Source organism: Argentina anserina, chromosome 7 (genome assembly GCF_933775445.1).
Source record: "Argentina anserina chromosome 7, drPotAnse1.1, whole genome shotgun sequence".
NCBI lineage: Eukaryota > Viridiplantae > Streptophyta > Magnoliopsida > Rosales > Rosaceae > Argentina > Argentina anserina.
Window position 1 is genome coordinate 23,724,684 of NC_065878.1, and position 21,304 is coordinate 23,745,987.

At 39.3% G+C, this 21,304-nt stretch overlaps 4 protein-coding genes and 1 pseudogene across 6 annotated transcripts; 2 read left to right on the forward strand and 3 right to left on the reverse strand.

Annotated features, from left to right (window-relative positions):
- Positions 1-1,876: 1,876 nt before the first annotated feature.
- LOC126802647 (growth-regulating factor 4) lies at positions 1,877-4,225 on the forward strand. The gene is made up of 4 exons (XM_050530299.1): positions 1,877-2,331; positions 2,493-2,666; positions 2,750-3,170; positions 3,248-4,225. Exons 1-4 carry the CDS (start codon positions 2,106-2,108, stop codon positions 4,032-4,034), a joined length of 1,608 nt encoding a protein of 535 aa, XP_050386256.1. The 5' UTR covers positions 1,877-2,105; the 3' UTR covers positions 4,035-4,225.
- A 1,027-nt stretch (positions 4,226-5,252) lies between these two features.
- Positions 5,253-7,712, reverse strand: LOC126802798 (protein IQ-DOMAIN 17-like). Its single transcript, XM_050530507.1, has 5 exons — positions 7,296-7,712; positions 6,791-7,186; positions 6,463-6,708; positions 6,167-6,340; positions 5,253-6,046 (listed from the first exon to the last, which is right to left on the reverse strand). Exons 1-5 carry the CDS (start codon positions 7,425-7,427, stop codon positions 5,372-5,374), a joined length of 1,623 nt encoding a protein of 540 aa, XP_050386464.1. The 5' UTR covers positions 7,428-7,712; the 3' UTR covers positions 5,253-5,371.
- A 2,019-nt stretch (positions 7,713-9,731) lies between these two features.
- Positions 9,732-10,540, forward strand: LOC126803211 (small heat shock protein, chloroplastic). Its single transcript, XM_050530973.1, has 2 exons — positions 9,732-9,984; positions 10,107-10,540. The coding sequence occupies exons 1-2, from the start codon at positions 9,732-9,734 to the stop codon at positions 10,538-10,540; spliced, it is 687 nt and encodes a 228-aa protein (XP_050386930.1).
- Positions 10,541-13,323: 2,783 nt separating this feature from the next.
- On the reverse strand, positions 13,324-15,035 carry LOC126803869 (uncharacterized; annotated as a pseudogene).
- On the reverse strand, positions 14,843-18,805 carry LOC126804045 (polyadenylate-binding protein-interacting protein 12). Of its 3 annotated transcripts, none has more exons than XM_050531802.1 (11): positions 18,655-18,805; positions 17,654-18,228; positions 17,342-17,458; positions 17,193-17,237; positions 17,033-17,105; positions 16,826-16,938; positions 16,606-16,665; positions 16,475-16,522; positions 16,264-16,332; positions 15,270-15,331; positions 14,843-15,166 (listed from the first exon to the last, which is right to left on the reverse strand). In XM_050531802.1, exons 2-11 carry the CDS (start codon positions 18,161-18,163, stop codon positions 15,106-15,108), a joined length of 1,158 nt encoding a protein of 385 aa, XP_050387759.1. In that variant the 5' UTR covers positions 18,164-18,228; positions 18,655-18,805; the 3' UTR covers positions 14,843-15,105. The 3 variants fall into 3 exon arrangements, with proteins under 3 accessions (XP_050387759.1, XP_050387758.1, XP_050387760.1); XM_050531801.1 differs by lacking the exon at positions 18,655-18,805 and adding an exon at positions 18,348-18,634; XM_050531803.1 differs by lacking the exon at positions 18,655-18,805 and adding an exon at positions 18,348-18,631 and having other exon boundaries at positions 17,342-17,455.
- Positions 18,806-21,304: the final 2,499 nt, after the last annotated feature.

Consider the following 21,304-nt stretch of genomic DNA (forward strand, 5'->3'; position numbering starts at 1 on the left):
TTATCTTGGTCTTAGATTATACATCAAATGTTGAATCATGTGCTACTACACTTTCAACCATTATCCTTTTTCTTATTAGTAATCACTAATCACCGACCACAGTGCAATGATAAGCAATCCACCTTTGGATTGTCTATTAAGTCATGTCAGCACAAGTGTACACAACACTAGCACATTATATGTGGCTTCCATTACATTTTCCTTAAGGATCAAAAATTATAAGTACTCTGAAATGAACCTTAACGAGTGTCTTCACGATAATAAAAGACAGCATTATTAATCTTTTCAGAAGATAAATAATTTACCGAACACGCGTGTCATACTCATAACTTCCATTGATGGAACTAGGATGCCCTAATTGACACACTACCATTCCAAGTAAGATTTAGGGTTTGGTAAGGGAGTTAATATGGATTAAATGCCAATAATCAACCGTTTTGTCACCCAATAAACATTGAGTTAGTTGTGGCAATTAAACATGTTTGGTCTTATTACCAAGATGGATATTTCTGAAGGGGGCCCAAGTGAATTAAAGTAACAAAATAGAATAAGCCCAACAAAATAAAAAAAATCTTGATGCAGATCATGTGGCCCAGAATTCTATCCTTTTGTCATGTCTCGTCCCTATCCTGCAATAATTCCCAATCTCCGCCACACCTAACCGCTTGAGCGCTTGGTTCCACGGTCCAATCAGAATTGAAGTTTTGCGTTTGGCATAAAGCTACGCGCTTGGTGATGCGAGTGGAGACGTTTGCTATACGTGTTTTAGTTAATGCACCACGTCTTTGGGTCTATATATTTGGGTCCATTGCACCTCCCGATGAACCGCAAGGGGCCCACGGGTGCGTATAACGACAAACGTGACGCCGTTTGTTTATTTTTTTTAACTAGTGCATGTCTTGGAAAATGATTTTACAATATGGTTTAATTTGTCACATTTTGCATCTCAAAAAACTTCCAACATGTAATTTACGTTCAATTTGATGCAACTTATGTTTAATTTCCTAAGAGATGATTTATTATTCGTATCATCTATCGCGTGATACAGACGATTAATTATAAATAATAATAGTCATGTAGTTAGTAAGAAGCTTACTGCAGATAAAATAATACATTCACTTTAAAACTCAAATGTTCTTTATTGCCATTTCAATAACAAATTAGAGTGATTATGAGAAACAATATCCCAACTACCGCTTAAAGCATGCTGCAGTGGTAACAAGCTGCTGTGTTCGAGTTTGAAATTTTGTAGATGACTTATAAAGGAATACGACTCCGATATGTTAAATTTTTTTATATAGAAAAAAAAACTACCGCTTAAAGCTTTGCCGTAGTTGTCCACTAGTGCCACTATTGTGTGGTTGGATTCAATCGCAAAGTAAGAGAATTTACGGTAAACCTCTAACTAATTTTGTCCTAAGATGAAGGACGTTAGTGTAAAACGAGTGTTACACAGACGAAGGGGTTTCCTTGTTCCTAAGGAAAGAAAATACGAAAGAGATGAGTACGGTTGTTTTAACCCGACATGCAGAAAACGATAGATACAGCCATTTATATGATGAGTCATGAGAGAGAGAGTAGTAGTAGTGGTGGTGGTGGTGGTGGGTTGTGGTGGTTCCTCACTAAAGCTTTGTCAACTAGGCTACGCTACTAGTATAATGATATGGTGTGCGAATGTTGGAAGCATGGAAGCAAATCACAGGCTGGGAATGGCGGCAATTCCATTATAATCAAATTCCCATTAACAAAAACGAAAAAGAAAACAGAGATTTCGTTTTTTTCTTTTTTATTTTAAAAAGGGCTGAGATAATAGGATATGGGTCTATATCTTTACTCTGCAACGCCCATGAGCCAGAGCACAAAGCTTTTCTCAGAAGAAGAACAACAACAACCAAAAAGTTGAGTGTTCCCATCTGTGAAATTTTTATTCTTTGTTCGATTGGAAAGGTTAGTTGTTTCCCGAAAATAGGCCAAAGTGGGTTTCCATTTAATTATTAGGCTTCCAATTCAAGGAAGTAGAAGAGATCGAGCTGGTGTTTCTTTCTTTTTTAGAGTTGAGTTGGAGTGAAACCTGCGACAGTAGTAGTAACTAAGGAAGGAAGAAGATGATGATGATGGTCCATCATGACAACCGTGGCCATCCAGATCAAAGATGTGACGGTGAAGACGGTCCCACGTGTAACAGACCCCCTGGTGTTGCAGAACCAGGAGCTGGTAATTCTTCTAGTACCAGTAGTGGAGGTTCAGTTTTAAGAAGCCTGCAGCCTTTTCAGTACTTATCGAATACAAATTCTCCTCATCATCACACCTCAACCTCTCTCAGATCCCCAGGTTTGTGTTTGTGTGAATTTCACAACCCCCTTTTTTTTTTGTTTCAGGTCAATGCTTAAGTTTAATTCATACCAGTCTTTTCTGTCCTGTTCTTATCTCAATGCTTCAATCTTTAATTAAAGACTGAAGAAGAAGCTGTTATGTTTTTTCTGTTGTTGCAGGAGGGATGACGACAGCAACAGCAGCTTTGGGTTTTCCTTTCACAAACCAACAGTGGAAGGAGCTTGAGAGACAAGCCATGATTTACAAGTACATGATGGCGTCTCTCCCTGTTCCTCGTGAACTCCTCTTTCCCGCCGCCACCGCCTCAGCCACCTCTGTTTCTCAATCTCCATGTACCTACCTCTGTCTATCTTCGCAAACTGATATAACTGTTGTCACTTTGGACAGAGTGTTTACTTGTTTTTGGGGTTTGCAGTGAGCGGAGGTGGGTTCAATTTGAGGCTGTCGAATAGTTCGGATCCCGAGCCGGGTCGGTGCAAAAGGACTGACGGGAAGAAATGGAGGTGCTCGAGAGATGTTGCGCCGGACCATAAGTACTGTGAGCGCCACATGCACCGAGGCCGTCCCCGTTCAAGAAAGCGTGTGGAAATTCATGCCAGCAATACAACCACCACTGCTACCACCGCCGCCGCTAAGAGAGTTCGCTGTGACAACACTATTTCACCACTATGTGCTCCGACTCTCTCGATTCCAAGCCACGAGATCAGCAAGAATTGCCACCCGGCTCAGTTTTTCGGATCTTCACTCCAACCATTTCATCAAACTAGTGTAAAGTCTGGACCCTTTAGTGGTGGTGGTGGTGGTGTAAACTCTGTTTCATCAGACAGAGCAGTCAGGTAGCTATTTCTCTTTACATTGGACACTCTCGGTTAATAAAGATAGAAAATTGAGGTCATTCTTTGTGTATGTTCAGAGGAGTGGAGTGGATGATGAAAAGTGAAGCGGTTCCGATGAGTAGCTCGGATTCGCAATGGCAAGATTTGATGCAGAGCAACAGAACAGAGCTGAGCCGCTGCTCTAGAATCCCTTACTTTGATGCGAATGCTTCTGTTTTCGGGCAACGTTCTGAGCAAGAATGTTTCTTGAATCTGAATTCTTATGCAAACTTCACGGCCGGAGATGGTCATCATCAACAAGACGGTAGTGATTGTAATATGTTTCTGAATCCTGATGTGGACGCTTTGGAAAATCCTCTGCTTGAAGAAACCCCGAGGAGTTTCATTGATGCTTGGCCCAAAAACGACAATGGAGACAGCAAGAGCTCTCTTCCTTCAAGCGGGCAGCTCTCGCCTGCTTCGTTGACACTGTCAATGGGAGGCTACAACTCCATCAGTGACGAAATGTGTCAGACTCAGATGAGCTTGGGGTGTAACGATGGGAGTGGGAATGGGATTAAGCCTCAAATCTCGACCTGGCTCACTCCTTCGTCTTGGGTTTCTTCTCCGCCTGGTGGGCCTTTAGCCGAGGTGTTGAAGCCAACCACCAGCACCGCCTCTAATCCGTCGTCTCCGATTACCACTAATGGTAACCACGGCGAGTTTAGTAGCCCTTTGGGGAATACAGTGTCGTCACCGTCCGGGGTTCTTCAGAAAACGCTTGCTTCATTCTCGGATAGCAGTGGAAATAGTAGCCCAAATCTTACAAGTTCGAAGGCCAAGACAGAGATTGTTTCTCTGTGGCTGAATCAGAGCAAAGCATAGTTTTATTCAGATGATCATGCATGTTGTTTCGGCTTAGTTTGGTGTAGTTCTTTCACTACACACAGGATTTTGGATTTTGTTTTTTGATAAAATAAAAAAAAGGATTTGATCATTCGTGTTTCGAGCTTTCTTGGTTAATGATCAGAACCTTAGTTCCATCACTTATATGTCTTAATCTATGTAGGGGACAATCATCTCCGACTTTTGAGGTCTGTGTTAGATGCTTCTACTAATGATTAGCTGATTAATCCTATCTAATTGTTTTGTTTAAACTAAGAACAAACTAGAAGTTCCTTTAGCTTCAACTTGTAGAGCTATATGAGAGTTCCAATGGTTGCACAAGCAAACGTACAAAACTCTTGGATTGTTATACACAATGACGCCATTGATGATTAGTCATAACCAATTCATGGATGTGGGAGCAATTGTGGGCTCACAAGTGGCCTAAAGTATGAAACTTATGTGCCATTTGAAGTGTTCTGTGTGATCATATACGGTAGTGCCGATGCTGATGCAATATGTTCCGTTCAATATCCGGCGCCACCCTATTCTTCGCCTCTATAATCATGACCGCTGCCTCACCATTCTCATTAGCTCCCCAATGTGGCCTTGTTTTGTGCATTAGATGAAGAGAACCAGACAGAACTCAGTGAACTACCTTAATTGGACTACAAACGCTGTCAACTTAGAAGTTCCTTTTAGGTCAAAAAACGATGAACATATCTTACTACCTGCCTATACATGTACAATTTTACTGCCACAAATGATCGCGGAATGGAAAAACTGAAGAATTTCGATTCACTTCCATCTAAGATGTAACTGTATATACTTCAAGAGGAATGAAGCTTACATTTTGGGTTATATAATGGTTCTGTTCAACTTTTTCTTGATTGATATTTGCTTGGGAGTCTACATCTTTTCGTTTTCACTCTTGTCAATCATGTTGCTAAGGTTGTTCCTTTGCCCCTTCCGATTTGTTGCTTTCTTGGTTATCAAGCCTTCACTACAGGCTCACATGATAGAAGCTTTGGCACGAAAAAGATAAAACATCCAATACTTTAGCTTTGTGAAAGGTAAAGATAGTGTTGTGATTTGGTTAATCTGTATGCCTTCTGTTTTCAGTTTATTGATCATCTATGAATATGTGATCTGGTTAGAAGTCAGGAATTGAAATGTGACAGTTGAAAGTTGAAACTGAGCATATTGTTCTTTCTTGAAGTTTATTAACCATAAAAGTTGAATACATGATGCTCTCTAATGATCATCATACACAAAGTCCATTTCATGTTGAGAAAACTACACCAATACTACCTTACACTGCCATTGCTAGGCTGTTATTACCTCAACCACCTTCTCAGTTCACCTCTGGAAGTTGGAGATGTCTCACTGTCTGTTACACAGTAAGATCTGTTGCTTGCTTTGTGCTCTCTTCGAATTGCTTGGCCTCTGTTAATGCCCGTATGACTCGGACTCTTTAACTCAATGTCTGAAGTGCAATTTGTACCGTATGGCTCAGGTGGAACCGGGAACGAGAGACGCTTCCTTGCTGAGCACTGTTTCTCTCTGTCTTGTGTTGCAGGCCTGTGCCTTGGCGCGCTTTGTGACCGAATCCTAGCCTTGGCTGAAGCTGTTGCAGCCATGTAGTTCGGCACTTCACTCTCCCCCATACCATTACCATGACTGGTTTCTCTAATGTAGCAACGAGGGCTAGCCGTCTGAACTTGTGCAATTCTTGTAAGGGATGCAAATGGTGTGGTTGGTGATTGTAGCGAGGCAACCGGATATGAGTACTGATGAGATCTTTGTTGTTGATGTTGGTACTGATGGCACTGGTATTGATATTCTGCTCGTTTCAAATTGGGGGTTGAACTATAAGAGTAAGGTCTAGAGGTGTCCATTTCAACTGTTTTCACAATAGGTTCTGCTCTTTGATCGTATGAAACTCTGCCACTCTCCCATTGTTTTCTTCTTGTCCACCCATCAAGCATATTAAAATTCTCCTCTAGCTCCTCCTGCAGACAATTTTAACAATTTTATGAACTACTTCTGTATATTTATAGTTTTATACACAGGTTTTATGAAGACATCATAACAAAATTAAAGGGTGTGTGGTAACTAGTTAGATCTAAGACCTGGTTTGTGTTGGACATGGCATAAGCAAGAGTAGTCCTTTCGCGATTTGAAGCTGCAGCTTCTTTTACTTTCTTCAACATGGCTTGAATATGCTCTAGTGTTTTTGGCTGGAGATCATCCCAATGGACCAAATCATCTTCATCATCCAAGGTACTACCCTCTTCTTCTCTTGGCTACAATTATTTACAAACAGAGACAATTACATCTAGGTTGACCGGGAAAAAAAAAACTAAATGAGATAATAGCTAAAATTTTGGTACTAGCTGAAATTAAAGAACTTCCACAGATTGCTTACAATGGACTTCCTGTCTGAGAAATGTGACCCCCAAAAGCTAGAATTGGGATGATCGCTACTGAACATGGAATCTAGGCTTCCTTGGTGCGAAAGCCTCGTAGTCCTTTGTTCAAGAACCCGACCTTGGACTCGAACGAGTGCTTGCATGCATTGTAGAGTCATCTTCGCTCGCTTTCGAACATTGTGACCTCTCACCAAAGCTTGAAGCTTCACCAGAGCCTTCAGCGCCCGAAGAGCTCTTCTCGCCTAAATTTAAACTCAAACCACATTATTAGTAAATTAGTATGCCACAATTCAACAAACAAGACTAATGTCAATAACTAGTTACCAGATATCCTCTGAAGGCAGTCTGAATAGCAATGGCAGCGTAATCTCTAACGAAAATAGAAGGCCGCGGCCTATAAGTACTGGAGTTACTAGAACTAGAATTAGTACTGAGACGAAAAGCTTCCACCGCTGCTTGGACAGTTGCAACCGCTGCCTGAGCAGCTGCTGTTGTCGCCACGGCCATTGCAAGAGCATTTCTTTGCTCTTCACCCCCTCCATTACTTACATTCTCATGATCACGACAAACAGCCTTGGTTAAAGCCGCTACTGAAGTCTGAACAGTTTCTGCAGCATTTTTAGAAGAGCCTGTTAAGGTTTTCTCTTCTCTATGCTGCACATGAATGACTGTTTCCTGGTTCACAGGCTTCCTGAAAATCCATCTGCGCTTTCCTCTCTTCTACAAAACACAACCCCAACACCAAGTCAGTGATTTACAGATCTCATAGTTACTAGCCACATAATTTAACAAGTAGAGTAGAGTAGCTAGAACTGAAATATGGGCGTACCTTTTCTTCTTCCTCATGTTCTTGAAGCTCTTCTCTCCTCCTGGTGTTGCTTTTCTCATTCTTGGTGGGAGATCTGAAGGCCCTTTTGACTGCAGTCAACCATGAACTTCCTCCTCCTCCAGTCTTCCCCATAATACTAAAAGCTATACGTTAACGGTAGAACCAAACTGCTTGGAGTAACTGTAGGGAACCCTTTCTTAAGGAGGCGTGCTGGTTTGAGTAGGTAGTATATATCAATGCTTAAGGCACAGAGACTTGAATGAGGGGGAAGGAAGAGAACAAAGTGTCATGAGGTCTCTGCAGCCAGTGGGTCTCTTCTGCAAAATGTTACTGTTGAGTCCATGCATATAGGAGGCAGAGCAGGTCTTTTTTTCACTGTGATGACTGTTTAAACATTAGCATAAACAGGGCAGTGTAGAATGGTGAAGATGAAAAGGAAATATTGCTGTGTTTTCTTGTGGCATGGGGGAATTTATATATGGGGGGCACTGTGTCAGGGAGTTGAGACCAATATGAAACAGTGAACTGGAGAATACCTCTCGAGAGTGATGAAGGCTGAAACAAAGAGAGGAGGGAAGGTTAGCTTTCACTTTTGCTTTTTACATGTTTTCTGGAAAATACTATGATTATGAAATTGTTAATTTGTTGGTGTTTTTTCTCTTTTCTGGACAACATGATATGTTGAGAAGGGCTAGAGTCTAGGCAGTAATCTATCTACACGAATATTCGACTAGTTTTCTATCGTGTGACTGTGTAGTCATTTATTTAGCGCTCGTACAAAAGTCTCGATGTTTTATCAATATTGGAACTAATTTTGCCAAATTAACACTATTGTGAGTCTCAACTCCGTTGAAGTTCAAGAAGAATTTAGCGGTTTCAATAGCTATAACACTCATGAAGGGAAGACTCGTTAATTTTTAATAGATGTTAGAAAATTATTTGAAGTTTAAACAAACATTTTTGCTTAAATATTCAGCTAATGTAGCACAATAAAAGAACTGGTTATCTTTTAAGGACAACTGGATGCTTCGTCGTTGTATGTCATGCAGCAGGATCAGACGGTAGATAGAGGAAGAATATATTAATACACGTGGAGTGGTGATGTAAATGTACCGTGGATGTTTCTGTTGTATGACATACAACAAGCGCACCGTATAATTTTCCTAGGATTTATAGGTAAGAGGCTATTGATTAAGGTCATGGAATCTTTCATTCATTTTGTTATGGAACACATGAGATTTTGGGTCACTTTTGGAATACAATGCAGTGTAAGATGGGGGGTTGTTGTATTTATGTGGAAAGGAAGCAGTAGTCCCATTCAGTAAGAAACAGTCAAACTTTCTTGGATTCTCTGAATTCTCTGCTACTTTCTTTATGAATGTTTAAAGAGTGGGTGGATATTTGAAACTAGTTGCTGCAGAAGAGTCCTCCTTATGCAGTAACAAGAGGAAAGAACATAGAATTGGGCAGTACTTTAAAAAATAAAATAAAAATTGGGCAGTAGCACTCAGAGCCCAGTTTGGGACTTTGGGAGACTCAAAACTGTAAGTCACTAGCTACTAATTTCTATTTGAGCTCCTAATTTGTTGTCCCCAGGTAGCAAAATGACTCATAAGACCTCCTACATTGTTCTAAGGTGATTATTTCATATATTTGCCTCAACTTAGGGAATGCATTTCATAAACTTAGGCCTTGCCTGGCTGAAGCACAAGGGTTACTTCAATATTGTTACTTCATTGTGGCTAGAAAGTATCTATATCGTGCCGGCCCGATGAAAATTTGGGGTAAACTTGCCTACATGCTCAAGTTTTGAACAACGAGGTCTTTAATTCACTACTTAAGTATGAGTACACAAGCGTCTTTTTTCTTTTAATTACTTAAGAAGGCACCATACAAATTTTGGCACTGAATTTGGCTAGAGGAATAATTGACAACACGAGAGTTTTGGCATTTTATTCAGATTTATTGTCTTCAATTTGAGAGATAAAAGACGGAGAAAGACGGAGATGGATTTGTATACATGCAAAGCTGGTACTTGAATAATGCCACAGCACATATTAGGGGGTGGTCTGAAAATATCTCAGAGTACAAGGGTCTAATTACAAAATCACATTCTTAAACTTGCTAGAAAAAACGATATATATCATGAGTCATGAGCCATGACATGACATGTGACATCGAGCTTTCCCGAATGCCCGAGAAAATGTAAATACTACAAGTATTAGGTCCAGAACCTTCACGCTACATCACATTATCATATCACACTCCCAAAATGTTCAAGGCCCTTCTCCAAGCTTCCCTCCCATACCTATATATTCACAACGATCCTTTCCCATTTCCACCAAGCGATAGTGGTAATCATCAAGCTCTAGTTGGCAAGTAAGCAGAAGCTTTCTCCTCTTCAAAAGAATTCACACTTGGTCTGTTACAAGTACCATGGCTTCAACAGTGGCCTTGGCATCACCATCACCGTTTCTAGCAAGCAAAGGATTGGGTTCAGCTAAGACAAATGCTATTTCACGCTCAGCCAGCTTTCCTTCACCGCCGCGTAGGCTGCCGGCACTGAGAGCTCAGGCCGGTGGAGATGGCAGTGTTGACGTAGCAGTTCATCAGGGTGGTAATAACCAAGGGACTCAAATGGAGAAGAGGCCTAGCGCTAGAAGGTTGGATGTCGATGTTTCACCTTTTGGTAAGTGACAAAACTTGAAACACAAGTTATATTTGTACGTGCGTAGTATTAGCCTATTAGGTAACTAGCCTCATTATGTCTTGGAGATCTTTGTAATAATCACTCATTGCTGCCGATTGCAGGTCTATTAGATCCCATGTCACCAATGAGGACTATGCGCCAGATGCTGGACACAATGGACCGTCTTTTCGAAGACACTATAACACTTCCGGGCGCCAGAAACCGATCGGGAGTCGAGGTCCGCGCACCTTGGGACATCAAGGACGATGAGAATGAGATCAAAATGCGGTTCGACATGCCAGGACTCTCTAAAGAGGATGTCAAGGTGTCTATTGAGGATGATGTGCTTGTCATAAAGGGTGAGCAAAACAAAGAAGAGAACAAGGATGATAATGCATGGTCTAGTAGGAGCTTCAGTTCCTACAATACACGTCTTCAGCTTCCGGATAACTGTGACAAGAGCAAAGTGAATGCAGAGCTCAAGAATGGTGTTCTCTACATTGCCATACCTAAGACCAAAGTGGAGCGCAATGTCGTTGATGTAGAAATCAAGTGAGGATAAAAAGTGCGTCTTTCTCGGTTTGTTTGTATAGGCTTGTACGTTTAGCATGTAAAATAGGAAAGCATAACTAGTACTTTGAACTTGTAAGAGTCGAATGGCGTGAGTTTTTACTCTACCTAGATTTTGTATACTTCCTAATAATTAATGGTGATCAGAGATTTATGTCTTCCTGATCACTGAGAACCTACCTAACAAGTGGAGAAAATATTAACCTGGTGAAATGAAACATGTTAATTGCAAAGATGAGTACAATTCAATCCCATAAGTAGTTACATTATACATTACAATCTAACCAACCTTGTGTCAGTTGTGCGCCTTATGTTTCTTTTTCTTATCCAAATAGATGTGACTTTCAGTGCTTGATCCCTTCAGGGATGACCTGAAGCTTAGTCTTCCAAATTGTGGAGGGATCAACCGCATTAGACGGTTGAATTTTCGGTTTTGAAACCGCAAGTAAATTCTGGACTGATACTTGGTTTGTCATAAGCTCCTGAAGCTGTTTCTTTGTTATTACTATTTTAATCCTTCTTGTTGTAGCAGCAGTAATACTGTTCTTTTCTGTAACAAAACCAAAATGAGGAACTATATAGTACATCTTCCCTAATTTCAGCTCATAATTTGCAGGGAAATGTCCTGAAGCTAACTGCTTTGATACACCAATACCTGCAGCATCGGAAAAGTTCAACAAGACATCCTTAACAAGAGCAGGTGCCCTTAATTCTAAAACCTTCCCGTCCATCTTCACAACCTTCACAACCTTTCCTTGCTTCTGCGGAACATCAGCTGCAACTATGCGAGAAGCAGTACTGACTCTGCAAAGAACAAAACAGTTGCCCATTTTTGTCCAAGAAACTAGGAAAGTAGGAAGATTTTGTCCAAGCGACAAAGGAGGTAGAATCTATAACTTAGTGTTGGCTTTAGCTATTGGGAGTGTGAAGGAATGAGGGTGGCATATATAGTGTGTGTGTGTGTGTGTGTGTGTGTGTGTGAATAAGGAGCAGATGTGAGAATAATTAAGGAATCGACAGGCAAAAGGAATGAGGTTTTTGTTTTGTGTTCTGTTGAGAAGGGCCGTATGGATTGGGAACCAAAACAAGAGGGAATGACTATTTATATGAAACCTAGTGGAAAAGATACAGCAATTGTCAACACGCATGCACATGGTCGCTTTCATCTGTCATGAAATTGTATCAGAGTTACTGAGATGTTGTAGAAGCCTAACGGCATTGCCCTGTAATCTTTCATATAGCTTTTGTAGGATGGTCACTTGTTTTGACTATGAGTGGTGTTCATAAGATGAGGTATGGGGCGATGAAGATCTTCAACAGATTCGAAGTAGAAACCACCTCATTAGAGTTTAGGTTGGTTGATTTTTCTGTTCACCTTGCTCTATAAGCTAACATCATTCTTATGATTATGGTGATGTCAAAGAGAGGATACGTAGGTCTTGGGTAGGGCTGGGCTCGGGGCTGAAATTTTGGTGAAACCGACCCAAAGCCCGAAACTTTTGATTCGGGTCGGTTCGGGTCTTCCAACAATCCAGACTGACCCAAATCCGATTAATTCAGTTCTTGCCGATTTTCGGTTTTTTCGGGCCCAAAATTGTCTTGGCAAAAAAAATTCTTCTCTGGTAAAAATCAATCTTTTCTAGGTTTTGATTTAATGAATTGAGATGAGCTGCTGAAGACACGAAGTGTTGAACGATCAAAATTAAGGGGGAGATCGAATAAGGGAGAGAAGAAGTGATGATAAGATGAAGTGAGATGAATTGACGAACTGATGAACAATAAGGTAGAGATTGAAATTACCAAATAAGTCTAGAATATGAGTTTGCGACTTTGTGGATTACTAAGTAATACTTAATGACTGAAGATTGAGTATGAGAGAGTGAAATGAAATGAATAAGGGAGAACTAGAGAAGTGGAGAAGAGAAAGGGAGTGAAAAATGAAAGAGGGAGGCGCATAATGAAAAAGAGAAGGAATCGGGGATTGGGTAGGGTTTAGGTTTTTTTTATACATGTACATGAACCAATAACATTGTGACATATGACAGTGTTAGTAAAAATCGGTTCGGTTCGGGCTTTCGGACCGTAAAAAATTAAAAACCGAGACCGACCCGTTACTTAAAAATCAGTTCAGTCTCTCTCTCGGTTCGGTTTCTGCTTGCTCCAAACCCGGCCCAATTTGGGTTTGATCGGTCCGATCGGTTTGGTTCTCGGTCTTTTGGGCCCGAACCGCCCACCCCTAATCTTGGGACATCCAGTCCTCGATAACACTAGCTAGTTAACTTATTGTCATGTCAGTCATGAATTACTCATGATCACATTGTTAGGAAGAACATAGAGGAAAATAGAAGTGAAATCGCAGCAAAAAGATATGCAGATCATAGGAGAAAGTAATGCGTCGCTAGAACACAGTTAATAATTAGCTATTTACACGTTGCCAGAATTAATAAGATAGTGAAACAACACAATATACCTTCACATATAACTAATGATGAGCATTCACAAATATACTATCACAGGCTCAAGTCATATGCAATGCGTCTCTAAGTCATTATAACTAACTATAATTTTCTTGGCTATACATGGTTTAGGCCAACGGCCATACGTCCATACATGATACATTAGGTTATGTGTCTCTTCGAATCCGGCCACTCCCTGCTTTCGTCATTTGGCGGCTCTCCGTTTGTCTGTTCCATTACATTACTGTCATCTTTACCTCTGTCAGAAAGGGCTAGAGAGCTCATTAATATTTTCAGCTGGTGATGGTGTTTCTCATTGTGAGTCTGATCCAGTAACGCTGATATTCGTTTCGCTTGCTGTAACAACTTGTTCTTGTACAATCACCACATTCTCTAAATCCGACTGTGACAATGAAGCGATTGTTTACTTCCACTCTTTTCTTCATATTGTAGATGATCTCTGATAGGAATGTACGCTGCTTTCTTGCAAAGTTGGAGAATATCTAAACCTGCGTAGCCCTCGGTCAATGCAGCTATGTGGTCATAATCAATATTGTCTTCAACTCTCTCACCTTTCAAAATCAAATTCAGTATCTTTGCTCTCTCCTTTTTCCGTGGCATCCAAATCTCCAAATTCCGAGTAAGATGCCGTTTTATTGCTTCGTCAAGCTCCGGTGATGCGCCATTACATTTGCTAGTAGCAGCTAGGACCATTACTTGAGCATGCTCGTGCTTCTGGTCAGTATTAAAGCCATCCAATAATTCCATGAACTCATCTTTCATATTAGTTTGGGAGAGTTGCCCCAAGAAATTAACCATCCATGTCATTGATAAATATGACAGCAGGCTGTAGTTTAGAAGCCAAGCTAAACACAGCACCGAGAAGTTGCCGCTTCTGTGCAGCATCATAATCTCTGAAACTAGTCATGAGCAGATTTGCCATCTTCCTTGCATCGATGAAGACGGCTTCGGACTCTTTTGCTATGAATTTGGCAGTAGCAAGCAAAGATGCTTTGCCAGTATTGCTCGGTGGTCCGTGGAGAAATACTCCTTTCTGTGGATCACAGAGGAGCTTACTGTCGTGAGGAAACAGCTCAGGCCTCCGTAGTGGAAGAATAACCTGATCAAACAAAGATTGCTTCTTCACAATATCAATGTGAGAGTCACATTCTACTTGAATGTCACCCGGGTTCCTAACAACTTCACAGTCTAATATTACATCTTCGTAATGACTGGTCTCGGTGTGGGCAAGATCAGGACGACCAAGGAGATTTGCAATTTCCTTCCTTCTCCTTCAGTGGCTCCAAAGCATTCATAGAGACTTTAGGGCTCCGTCTCCGGTCATGAGGTTGGATACCAAAGCAGCCCCCAAAGCAATCCAATAACAGATCAAGAAAACACCCCATCTAGATGAGGAAACGAGTAGGAACTACCTAGGCTTGGAAAAGACTTCGTAAGTAAAGATGAGGAAAGAACTCAATTCAGAGTTACATATAGTGATTTAGGGGATGACCTAGGAAAGCATATTAATATTACATTGAATCTTTAGGGGACATAACTACGTAAATTAGAAAACCAAGATCACTAATTAAGAAAGCAGTGATCCCTAATTAGGAAAGCAGGCCACTGTTTCGTCTTGAAGATTATGTCAAGATTTACCTTTTTATTAAATTATTCGATAAATTTTTAACATCTGCAGAATTTCCTAAACTGTGCTGAAATACAGAACCAGCCAGTGCAAGAAGAATAATACTAGAATGAGATTCAGTAAAGCACCTAAGATAATCATAAATATTTTCAGTTTTTGGTCATGAGAAACATCAAAAGGCAAAAGATTTCGGGCACCATTCCTCCAGATTTCCTCATAATGTGCAAGATAAATAAAATCATTCAGCGCCTCAGAATTCCATCCAACTCTACAAAACCAAAATAATCCACAAGTAACCTATAGTAGTTGTAGGTAACAAAGGTACCCAACAGCAACCAGACGAACAGAAGCATAGATAAATACAAATACGTGGACATATCTGTATCTATGTCTGCATATATAAATATATCTATCAGCGGGAAATTAGTCCAGCAACGATAGGCAGGTCTACTGTGATGGAGAGCGAGGAGGAGCACGAGGGCGCACAGGTGTCTTTGACGGGCTGACCCTGCACACATGACATAAAAATTGAACGAGAGTTCCAAATTATGTTGTTCCTACAAGGAGGGAGCATGTGGAGAATAAATTAAGTTAAGCTACGCATTGCTAACCTTATGGGCAGTGATCCCAGAACTACACCACTACAATTAAGAGCTGCAATTGCACTTTCAGCCTACAAATGTGAAAGGAAAGAGTAAGGAACAGGAGGCAAACAGCAGATTACTATTAATATAATTGCTGACATAGAATATAACAAGATATATAGTAAAAGGAAAAAACAGTACTTTTTGAAGCAATTTAAAGAGATATTGATGATAGGATCAGTCTTAACGAAGAATTAATGAAAATCATTGTGCTTTCTCATATTTACCAAACAAAACCTACAGTGTGCTTGCAAATACAAGATGATACAGGTAAGTATACATTGAATGAGATCTGCCCACATTGAATATTGAGGTCCACTGCAAACTAGAGTACCCTATAAAGTTTGTTCAAGCGGCAGTCTTCTTACCTTTCCCTAGTCAATTCTTAGGTAAGACATGGGCTAACAAAATACAGTTAATTCAGCCTATACAATTTTTTAAAATGAACTACAACCTGACAAGAATGACCTTCAGTCAACAGCAGGGTTAATGGAACAATCAATAATGGTTAAGTTTTTTGTTCATCAACAGTACTCTCAATGGTGTTACATAATTGATACATATAACCAAGATAGCTAAGTCTTTTGTGCACCAAGTTAGACACTGCTAACTCATTAATGTACCAAGTTCGACACTATCATAGACCTTCCACTATCTCTACAATCCCCATTTGTGGATCCAAAACTAACATCTTTGAAGTTTGAAACTTTGTGATCACTGGCATGTATGACCAAGATGGTTCACTCTAGAATAGTAGGTCAAGCAACTATTGTATTTAAAATAGACCTAGAGAAAGGGGCAAAACAGTAATTGGACAAAATCACCTAAATTTGTCATCATAAATTGTGTACTAGATCTACTGATATAGAGGAAGGCGGGGAAACATGCACAAAGAGAGCACAATACAGTAAGGTACGAGTAACAAAAACTTCAGCATGAATTAAAGTCACTGTGTCATTACCACTGTAAACTCAACAAAACAAATGCGAGTGGAATGATGATAGTCTCCAAGGAGCCTCAGGCGTTGAACCTATCAATCCAGGAAGAAGAATATTGTCTTAGTTTACAATTTTAGCAGAAATCTTATGCAATCCAAAGAAATAGAGATTATATGAAGTTCATAAGACAGTGTTACAATTCTAGCAGACATAATCAGCGATAGATATACCAACCTCTCCACACAGTGATTCAAAAAACAGTTTGACATCTGCTTGAGTAACCTGCATTGAGTGAAAAACTTTCAGTGAGCTGGACCAGTTCTGGTCTGAAACCACCTAACCCGGATTTAAAGTTGAAAAGCTACCTTCTTGTCAACATTAGTACAATATATAGTTCTTGAGCACATCTCACGTTCATCGTCTGACTGAATAGATTAACACCAATAAGAGTCAAGCAACACATAAACAAATATAAATCAGCATATGAAAAAATGAATCACACATAATAAACAGGTTCTAGATAGATGTGTGTGTGTCTTCGTGTGTGCCAATCACAAATAGGAAGAAGTCTCATATAGGGCTCACCCTGGGCAAAAATGTTGGGTTGACAGGTGCAATTGCAGTTTTGGAAGGCAGCACTCTTACAGGATAATAGCCAAGCATGGTTCCTGACAGACTCAAAGCAGCCATTGCACCTTCTGCGAGCATCATAAATTGGTTGACTTAATAACTTATTATTACACAACAAAGAACCATCAATAACTAGTTGAAGTTAATAGCTTTTGATAATACCTTCATCTGTAAACTCAATAAAGGCAAATCGAAGAACAGAATTAGGATCACCGCATACACGACAGTCTACAACCTTCAAAAGCAGACAGAAAATCTCATCAGATCATGGCACCATCTATTATGAACAATAACGTATGAGGAAAATATAAACACTGCTTACTTGTCCGCAATTAATGAACAGAGCAGCTAGGTTCTCTTCAGTAACCTGATGATGCAGGAAAGAGAGTGACAATTGTACAAAAGCACATGTTAACTGCAATGGCAGATAGCAGCCCTAGAAATTAAAACAAACCACCAAACTACACTTACCTGTTGGTCAATGTCAGAAACATACACAGTCCTCCTAATCATCTCCTCTCTCTGCGCCAAACTCAGTTTGTAATAGTTCCTTCTCCTTGCTTGATTACTATAGCCATTCTTCTTCTGCTGAAATAAAATTTAAAAAAAAAAACCCAATTAGCTATCCACTACCTGATGAAACTATACTCAAATAAAACCTCATATGCATTTCCATCGTAAAACAACCAAACCATCTCAAAAAAAAATATAGCAGAAATTTACGATCACCAAATATTCTAAAAAACAAAACTTTATGGACGAATTCGATAAATCCACACGTACCCTTTTGCCCATGAATCCAATTCCATTGGTGTGCAGCACCAGATTGTTAGTATAGCCAAATCCACCAGGAAGAGCATACCCCTGGTTGTTGTTGTTGTTGGCAAGGCTTAGAGGTATGAATTCCTGAGCCATAGGATTCAACTTGGACAACAACTCCTCCAAATCCCTCATATCCCTCTTGTAATTCTCATCCCCATTAGAGCTCTGATCAGTCCCATACCCACCAGACTTCACCACCTGATGATCATCATCAGCCACCCCATTGGACTCTCTCCCATTTTGCATCTGCCCCATTTGAGCCTTGTGGTTGCTGTTGGGGTCTGACAAACCCTCCTCCTGGCTCTTGTCCAGCTCACAACTCTGATCATCGTCACCACCGTTGGACTGTAAATTGGGCTCAACACTCACAACAGCCGACGAGTCCATTTTGGGTTTTGGGTTTTCAAGATCGTTCTGGGCATTGGACTCCGATGAGTTATCAAAACTGGGTGCATTCTCAGCAACAGCCATGGTGCTTCTAGCCCTTTATTTGATCCGAAACACTGTAAAGCTCGAAACTTTATGATCAAAATCACCTGAAAAATACAATCTTTGATCAGAATTTTGAAACTTACAAACCAAAAAAAAACTTGATGATGATCTTGGTTTTAAATTCAGACACATAATAAAGGGATCAGTTTTATATTGGGTTTACCAGAAACAGATATAGAGAAAGCGATAGAGAGGCTGGTTTAGACTTCAGAGCACAAACTCCATTGAAATGAACAAAAGCCCACCTCAAGATCTCTTTTAGTATAACAGATTGAGAGAAAGGCAAAGCAGAAAAAAAAGGGTCTGCAAAGACTGCAATTTTGATAAAGGTGAAATTTGGTAAAACAAAGCACAGAGAACAGATCTTTATTCTTGTAACCAAAAAAAAGAACAGATCTTTATTCTCTTTATTTCTCGCTTATATATAAAAAAAATTATTCCAAGGAATAAATATATATACACACACTCACTGATGATGAGAGTTTGAGATAGATAGATAGAGAGAGGAAAAGGGTCTGTGTTTTTTGGCGCTTGGGATCGTCCGATTACGCAGGCACTGCCTTTTTGGACCTTCTCTTCTTTCACAACGTACCAAAATGTTGATGATGATATATATTGTTGGATTTGTTGCTTTGATGAAATGGGAAGAATACCCACCAACCCTTGAGACCTTTTTATATTTTTTTATCTTTTGTTGTTTTGGTTTAGCAAATACAACATGTGTTTTATGATGATCTTGATTTTTATTTATGTGTTGACATACGTGATGGATGTGTGACCTACATAAATGCACGATGGAAATAAACTTCAAGTATTTGGATATACTTGGTGCTATTTTTCTTTCCTACCAAAATGAGTTATCTCCAAATTGACTACCATATTTGCTTTGATATTTAATGAAATAAATAGAGTATCAACTTTCGTTTGAAGGATGAGATATTCTCTTAATTTGTTTCATTTTTATTCTCTTGTAAATTGTTAATGATAAAGATTCATTTTTATCAGCGTTGAAGATATAATTTTTAACTTAATCGAAAAATAGAGTGATTTCAATACAGACATTTTGGGATGAAATTTGTTGGCCAATTTTTATACAGGATTACTCAAAGGTTGTTATATCAAAGTATGCTTGGCAGTTAGACGTTGACAATGGAAGGAGATTTGGAAGCAATACTTAATAGCTTTTTGGTTGGTTTAATCAAGTTTAACTTGTTTCGTAGTTTTCTCGTTCATTAAAACAAACTTTGAATTTCGACCAAAAAAAACAAACTTTGAATCTAATGTGCTTGAAGAAGTTCGGCTCGTTTGTCTATGGTAGAGACTTCAAAAACCTAGGTAACAATTTTCACTATTCGAAAATGGACCCTTATATAATTCTCGTTGTGTTAGACGTCCCCTAATGCAAATTCAATGATATCTACAATATATATATATATATATATATATCTACAATATATATATATATATATATATTTCATTGTTTTCTAACATGTATATATTCAGTTACTTAAACAAGTCATTATATGTAGGAACATGATCGAATTATAATAACAATGTCATACGTACTCTCTTATTGTAGTTAAGTGATATCTTTCTTAATCACATACACTCTTGCTTTCCTGCAGTAATTAGTTAATTAGAGCTCTTATTCGTCTCATTTCATTTCGTCCGTACTCTTTTTGAGTCTAGATTATATCGCATTCCACGTTGTATGTAACAATTGAATATTAAGGTTTTACACTTAAGGCTAGAAAGTAATCGATCTTGTTGTGTTTGCATTATGTACAGAATGTAAAGATAAGCAAATAATCATGTCATCGAGGAACAGTCTTATGTTGTAGATTGTTATTGATAGTTTACTGAGGCAGTGTTGTCACATCTTTGAGAAGGCATCACATCAATATCATGTTCAAAACCATACAAGTGTATAAACCCTGTACATTTCTGTATCCGTGTTCATGTGGCACATCATTAATCTACAGTATCTCTATACAATATGAAAATAACTCGTAAGAGAAACTTATTTAATTAGTTCATATTTAACTACTCCGATCAATCATTTGATCACTAAACTCATTACTTATTGGTGAAACAATGATCTTCTTAACCATCGAGTGATTATACTCTTTGTGTTTGCATACATATTATATATGGTCGGCTACCAATTGTTGGAGAAATTAAGAACTGGCCTTGTTATCGATTCCTCTACAAGAGGGCAAAAGGATATTGGTCTATTAGAATCAATTCTTCCAATCAATATTCTTGTATGGGAATGGCCTTGACTGACATGGATAGAGGGATAATGAAAACCAAAACATATTCCTATTCCCATATGACGGTTCATTTGTTGTACATACATGTATAACATACAACAGAATTTTGTAGGCAAAAAGAAGGAGCACGTGAAATGCACGATGGGTGTAGAATAAAGGTTTTTGCAGGAATTTGCTGCATACGGCCGCGCACAATAGATTTTTCCCTATATGACAAATGAAAACCGTTAACGTACTACTACAATCGGTGATCTATGCACGCATTGTTTAAGTTTCTAATTATACTCCATATATCCATACCAATAGTACGTAGGTTTTCAATTTATTATTGCCTTCTCAAGCAACATAAGTTGGAGTGAAGTCCATCATATTTTTCTTGTAAATAGTTTGGCATTTCTCATATTTGATCTAGCTAGATTGATTCATGCGAGGACCACCCCTAGTCAGCTAAATTGACAACCATTCATTTTTGTTGTGGACGGGTAACGTGGGGCTTTAATTAACTTCAGTCTCATTTCCTAAATTTGTTCAATACAATTTGCTCAAATAAATTAGTACGATATAAAACGCGGTGAATGGTAAATGATTCATGTTAAAATATGCATTTATACATGTATTACGTACGCACACATCTGCTTGGAAACTCTATTCGGGTAAGGGTGGATTGGTGGATGATCAGACTTGTTCAAACACTGCCGGGTCACAGCTATTCCCATTTCGATTCCTATTTCCTAATATCAGCAAGCAATAGCTGAATGCAGTGAAAGGTAATTAAGCTTTTTCCTATCACGACTCAATTAGCAAACGCGTGCATGGATTAAAGAAACAAAAACACGACGACGTGGAT

Bases quoted from the DNA above. Each gene is read 5' to 3' on its own strand.
- LOC126802647 (XM_050530299.1), top strand. From the start codon at position 2,106: ATGATGATGATGGTCCATCATGACAACCGTGGCCATCCAGATCAAAGA. The intron at 2,332-2,492 runs GTTTGTGTTTGT...CTGTTGTTGCAG, and splicing joins AACCTCTCTCAGATCCCCAG to GAGGGATGACGACAGCAACA. The intron at 2,667-2,749 runs GTACCTACCTCT...TGGGGTTTGCAG, and splicing joins CTCTGTTTCTCAATCTCCAT to TGAGCGGAGGTGGGTTCAAT.
- LOC126802798 (XM_050530507.1), bottom strand. From the start codon at position 7,427: ATGGGGAAGACTGGAGGAGGAGGAAGTTCATGGTTGACTGCAGTCAAA. The intron at 7,187-7,295 runs GTACGCCCATAT...TGTGTTTTGTAG, and splicing joins AACATGAGGAAGAAGAAAAG to AAGAGAGGAAAGCGCAGATG. The intron at 6,341-6,462 runs GTAAGCAATCTG...AAATAATTGTAG, and splicing joins TCTCAGACAGGAAGTCCATT to CCAAGAGAAGAAGAGGGTAG.
- LOC126803211 (XM_050530973.1), top strand. From the start codon at position 9,732: ATGGCTTCAACAGTGGCCTTGGCATCACCATCACCGTTTCTAGCAAGC. The intron at 9,985-10,106 runs GTAAGTGACAAA...TGCCGATTGCAG, and splicing joins TGTCGATGTTTCACCTTTTG to GTCTATTAGATCCCATGTCA.
- LOC126804045 (XM_050531802.1), bottom strand. From the start codon at position 18,163: ATGGCTGTTGCTGAGAATGCACCCAGTTTTGATAACTCATCGGAGTCC. The intron at 17,459-17,653 runs GTACGTGTGGAT...ATTTTATTTCAG, and splicing joins TTGGATTCATGGGCAAAAGG to CAGAAGAAGAATGGCTATAG. The intron at 16,939-17,032 runs GTATTATCAAAA...TGATGCTCGCAG, and splicing joins TATTGAGTTTACAGATGAAG to AAGGTGCAATGGCTGCTTTG.